This window comes from Zootoca vivipara, chromosome 4 (assembly GCF_965207765.1).
Source record: "Zootoca vivipara chromosome 4, rZooViv2.hap1.1, whole genome shotgun sequence".
NCBI lineage: Eukaryota > Metazoa > Chordata > Lepidosauria > Squamata > Lacertidae > Zootoca > Zootoca vivipara.
In genome coordinates, this window is record NC_142587.1 from 30,117,904 (window position 1) to 30,123,903 (window position 6,000).

Consider the following 6,000-nt stretch of genomic DNA (forward strand, 5'->3'; position numbering starts at 1 on the left):
CTTACTCGTCAGTATATTATTCACCACATAATCGCCACATTTGAAATGCAGATTTTTCTTTCCAAAAATGCAGGGTGCAATGACTATGCGGTGAATTGCGGGGCTGCCCATCTGCCTCCCCGCACAGTGGACGTCGGTCCTCTCATCTTGACAGACACTCTGCTCCAACCAGCACTGGCCTTGCACAGCCGGGTGCTGCCTGAGTCGATTGTAGCAAGAAGCGAGAGTGGGGATGCTAATGGAGCTCAGGTGCCCAGCGACACCACGCCTGTGGCACCAGCAAGAGGGGTGGAGGGTGGAGCTGGGAGCAGTTGACTGTGAAGGCCCCGCTGAGTGTTTAGCACCTTGGCTGCTCAGCAGGCAGGTTTCCTGGCCAGGTTTTGAACAAGGCATTTACTGTATTTCTCCTGCGATGATTTTGCGGTGAAAGCTTTGGGGCCGATTTTAGGGCCGGAAGAAAGGGGTGCAGTGGCAGTGATTATGCGGTGAATTACAGTAGCTCAGTCTCTGGGACTAGAGAGATATTCAGATAGTCAAGTTTCTCCTTCAATATGCTGGCAGCTTCCAGAGAGAGCCCAAGACTCCCAAGGATGAATCATCAACTACTAACATAAACACCAAAACAAATACTCCACCCCCCTAGTTGCAGCTTTAGCTGCACACGCAGCTTTTTGCACTTGTTGCATTTCTCTGCAAAACAGACATTCTACAAACTTCCACATCGCATTTTATACACAATGTGCACAAACGTAGCATTTTATGCACATTAAGCACATCTTTTACACTTATTCCAACTCCCTCTTAGAGAGACAGACAGTGCTTGTTCAGGGTATTCTAAGATTAATAACCTGAAAGACATATTGTCAGGGGGCTCCCAAAGGTCCCACGGGAGGAGGGGGGTGCCAGATCGGGTAACAGGGATCCCAGGCCCCTCCTCTCCAGCAGTACATCTTCCAGCCGAGGTAGCAGCGAGTCGTCCAATGGGGAGGAAGAGGAAACGGTCAGACAGGTGGGAAGCGGGCTCAGCGATGGTGGCGCGGAGCCCTTGCACCACTTTCAACAGGAGGGTTCAGAAAGGGAGACGTTGTTTCCGGCGCCCTATTTGCGCAGAGGGGTCAAGCGCAAAGAGGGTAGGCAGAGATTGGGGGTGTCCCAAGTTCTTCTGTTGGGCTCGTAACAGGAAGGGGCCACTCCCGGATTCTGCGAGTGACTGAGATGGACGTGTTTTAGTTAGCTCTGCACTGTACATAGTATGCACAATAAACCTGTAAAAAGCCAGGTTGGATTCCAGCGTCGTTACTCGTGAGTCACCACCTCACGCCCATTACACATATGCTACCATCTCTTGATATCCTCATTCAAGTCCAGTAGCTCCTTGGTTCCTGCAAGATGTGGCAGCTGACTGGCAGCAGGAGGGAGGGACAGGTGCCATAATAACCTGGGACATTAAGATCCCACAGATGGCAAGAGCCAGTGCCGCTAATAGGATTTACAAGCCTCAGAACGTATGTGAGTAAATCAGTTAGGGTTCTGGTTTACACAGTCATGGTGTGGCACAAAAGACCAGGAATGACATCTAAGGGGCATTTACATAAACATACTTGCAGTATTGCCTTATCTGGCTATAAACACGAATCACACACCCAGAAACATAAGGCATTTGAACAAAGGCAATTGAAAGAAGCTAAACCGGGTCTCCATTTTTTTTTTTGTAAAACAGGCAACGCCTTCCATGGTGTTAGAGGGAGCATTAGGAGCTCATGCCAGGCTCAGAGAAGCTGTGCTTGAGCACAGCCCGGCCTGTGTAGTGTTTTTAGAGAGCGGCTTTGAAGAGAGCTGAAAGAATTTAATGAATAGATGATATGTGTTAGGAGGTGATAGTTTTTGCAGAGTCCTGAAGATGATAGGATGGTGCGATCACTGCTTGTGAAGTGCACCCTTATTCTTTTTCTGTCCAAACGTGTTTTGCAGACTTGTTTCCTATAGGGCTTCAACAACTTGCAGTGCCTGATTGCCCAGAGAAGATAGCAGAACAAAAGAAATACTGTAAGCACACACAGCACAAGCATTGATGGCTCTGTTGTGTTACCTCCATCTCCTTTCCAAACTGTTGTTTGTCAGCGTTAATAAGTAACCCTTATCCCAGAATGTTTTCTAGCTTGTTGATTAAAACTGAAGTGATATCTTTGAAACTTTCTCTCTCTCCTTTCCTTATAGTTACCGCTGCCTGGCACTTCTATATTGGAGAATGTTTCGACTCAAAAGAGACCATGCTGTAAAATATTCAAAAGCACTTATTGAGTATTTCAAGGTACTTTCTTGTCTTGGGAAAACCTTAGTATATGTGTGGGGGGGGGCATTATTGCTCCTGAATACTGGCCACTTTTCTGAACACTTTGATTTGTGAATAAAATTTGAGGTGCATATCATAGGGAGATGTGTGGTTGCCATTGATATGGCAGATCCCCACCCCACCCCCAATTAAGTAAATCAAGAAAAATACTTAGCTAACTGAGATTCTGCCCCCTCCCAACATGAAGCCTTGCCCCCCCCCCCCCCGCAATTCTACAATTCTATATGGTTCTGTGATTGGACTTACTTCTGAGCAACGTATAGGATTGTGCTGTAAAATGTTCTCCCTTTTCCTCTGCGCTGTGTACTGTTGGCACTCATTACAAACCCTTTAGTTACTTGTAACATTTTCCCTCCCTCTGCAGAATTCATCTAAAGTTGCTCAAGCACCATCTCCCTGGGGTGCCAGTGGAAAGTAAGTTCACTGCTCCACTATCCTACGCTAATATTTCATTCAGCCATCCACGCACAGCTAAAGTTTTGAATACTAGCAACTTAGTGGTAATTTTGATGCTGTTTATAAAGAAACTGTAACCATTGCAGTGGGCTTTGATCAGATGAACAGGCTTTACTTTTCTTTATAAAAAAAAAGTAACCTGGAAGTATTCTGAGACTGCTTCGCTCATTGCATGGCAACAAGTCTGAATTTGCTACAAAGGGCACATGCATTCAATAGAGGAAGCCCTTCCTATTTTGATTCTCCCAAAGGGTGTACCTGGGATGCATGCATTTTTGAAAACCTGTTTGTCACATCCATGCATGCAGTGCATTTTTTGCATGCAGTGTTATGAATCTTTAACTGTACACCTAAACAGTAATGCGTGAAATAGCCTTGTTTTGCTTCTGCATCACTGAACCCTCCAGCATCACTATTGCTTTCTTTCTGGGCCCTCTATAAATTGTAGAGGAGGAGCTACAAGAGCTGTTTTTTCTGCCATTCCGTGGGTTTGCTGTATTCTGAAACAACATACCCACAAATACCGGGAAGAACTTGCAACCCTTAAAAAAAGTATTGGCAAAGAATAATGAAGCTTGTTGTAAGGAAGGACAGGATGTGGAAGTCGATAGGTCAGGGGAACACTAGCCTGGATGAACTCGAAACCATTTATGTTTACTGGTATCCTGTGGTGGCTGGTGGCTGCCCATTGGAACTGGTAGGGCAAGAAGACAGGGAGCCCAAACAGGAGTCATACCAACAACAGGCAAAGCCTGTTTATTTTAACTCCATCCTCTTGCCTATTGAGTTCTGCAAGTGCAACATGGAGACTGAGGAGGAGGAGGAGGATGTCAGCCATTGCCACATGCTTTTAAGTCAGAAAAGGCAGGCCGGTGGGGGCTGGCTGAGGGCACACGGAGACTGGTGGGGCCATACCGTAATGGACCCGCGTCCACCGCTGGTATCTTGAGTATATGCACACAGTTTTTAATATCCTTCAATAAACTTTGGTTTTCAGGTATACGGGAACACCCTCACCAGTTTCACCCAGCCCATCTCCTGTGAGTTCTGTAGGGTCCCAGGGAAGCACTAGAGCCCCCTCGCCCTCCTCCATCATCAGCATTCCACAACGGATTCACCAGATGGCAGCCAATCATGTTAGCATCACCAACAGCATCTTGCACAGTTATGACTACTGGGAGATGGCTGACAATCTTGCCAAGGAAAACCAAGGTAGGTGTTTGAAAAGCACTAAAATTGGCCAGAATTGTTGACATGCCGTTTTGACCCATGCTTGAGTCTAGGTGTTTTGGGTCTTGGATCATGCTCCTTCCCACCTCTCTGACTTGCCACTGGCGTCAAAGAATAAGGAAGAAAGCGGCTGTTTTCCTTTCAACAAAGAGTGACCAGAGTCCCAAAGCAGGCCTGATTAAAACAGATCCAAGAACGACTTGGAGTTGACTGTTCACCACTCTCTCAATCACCTTTGTCTAGAAAGGTCTACAGCAGATAACATTATATGGGTCCAAGCTTGGTTTCTTCAGGAGCGGCTGAATTATAACTTCTTTTTCAAAAGCTGGAACTGCTCATTCAAGAGGTATTTACAACCTTACAGAAAAGACATCCCCTTCCTGCTAGAGCAAGGGTGGAGCATTCAGGTGGTTGTCCAGACTGTACCGGTCATCTTGCCCACACCCTTTGGCTCCAATAACTGAAAATCATTCAACCAAATTAGACCATTAGTGGACACCTGCACCAATGACACACTGCTAACTGGAGCCCACATGATGATGGATATGGGTGAATTGTATCTCACAATTGTATGCTACAGCCTGTTACTAACTCCTGTTTCCGCACTTTTAATGGGGCTTAGTCACTCGCAACTAACTTTAGCTGAATCAGGGCTGTTTTATAAACCAGGAAACAAGTAACCATTCTTCTTTTGCACAAAAATCAATGAACCGTTAAGAAAGGAAAAGGCTAAGGAACCAACCTTATTGTTTCTATATAAAATCGTTCAGTGGTGGAAAGCTTTGCAGTAAAGGCATTAGAAGCCTCAAACAAACCCTGTAACCATGAATTAAATTGTGCCTACGTTACCAATATATTATGTGCATTAATTAGAAATTTCAAAAATGCCTATCATGCAACCAGGAGTAATCAGTATTGGTTTTTCTAATGTTTTATTCCCTAGATTTCTTTAATGATTTGGATGTACTGATGGGACCTGTCACCTTGCACAGCAGTATGGAACACCTGGTGCAATATACCCAGCAAGGACTCCACTGGATAAGGAACAGTGCTCAGTTGTCATAATAACTGTGGCATTCATCTGGACACTAGACTCTCCCACAGACAATTCAATTATTCTAGACACTGTGCTACAGAAATACGCAACCACAGCATTGCTTCAAACAAATGTGAACCTTTCTTTAACACGGAACAATATTTTTTTCCCCAGAGTACAGAAATAGGTGTGTATGTATATTATGCAATGTTTGTCTCTTCCGATGTGTTATACTTTAATAGTCTCCAAATATCACTTCTGTAAAGAAGAAAACTAAACATAGGTGTGTTAGAACAAACCCTCTCACATACACACGCACACACACACACACACACACACACACGCACACACAATCCTCCAGTAGAAAACTATGGCTTGATTTATCCAGGTATAATAAACATTACATCTTATTCAGAAAAGTCTTTTCTATGTGATATTAAGTGTGCTCATAAATCTCTGCTTACCTTTTCTGAAAAGATGTGGTTTCGTAAACTAGGCCAAGTGCAGTTTCATAGGCATATTTGCTCTATCATGAACTATGTTTATTCTGTGATTTACATTTTAACAGAAATGACCAATTTCTGTTCCTTGGAAGCTCTTCCGTTTGCCAGACAATAGTCTGGATACCAGTTTGCATGGAAACAGACATTTATCGCTCCCCGCCAGGGCCAGCCCCTCATGAGGCAGGGTCCACCTGGTGCAGCAGATCTTTCTTCTCCTCCCCCACCTTTGTTCCTGATGTAGATCTACCCTGACCCCCTTCTTCCTTTGTGTGTGGGGGGAGCACCGGGGTCACCATTTGGGGATCTGCCTCAAGTGCCAAAATGTCTTGGACCAGCCCTGCTGGTTAGGATCCATATACGTTAGCATTTAGCAGTAAGGGTTTCCTAGTTACAGAACATCTGCAGTCAGACACAACAGCATA

At 45.0% G+C, this 6,000-nt stretch overlaps 1 protein-coding gene across 5 annotated transcripts in view; it reads left to right on the forward strand.

The window, feature by feature from the left end:
* AFF3 (ALF transcription elongation factor 3) overlaps positions 1 to 5,717 on the forward strand; it is a 221,233-nt gene extending 215,516 nt beyond the window's left edge. For all 5 annotated transcript variants that reach the window (XM_035114249.3, XM_035114250.3, XM_088668625.1 and 2 more), the window contains 4 exons: positions 2,218 to 2,311; positions 2,718 to 2,767; positions 3,807 to 4,021; positions 4,983 to 5,717. In XM_035114249.3, coding sequence (XP_034970140.3) covers positions 2,218 to 2,311; positions 2,718 to 2,767; positions 3,807 to 4,021; positions 4,983 to 5,104 — 481 coding nt within the window. In that variant the 3' untranslated portion in view covers positions 5,105 to 5,717. The remainder of the gene's footprint in view (positions 1 to 2,217; positions 2,312 to 2,717; positions 2,768 to 3,806; positions 4,022 to 4,982) is intronic.
* The last annotated feature ends 283 nt before the right edge of the window (positions 5,718 to 6,000 follow it).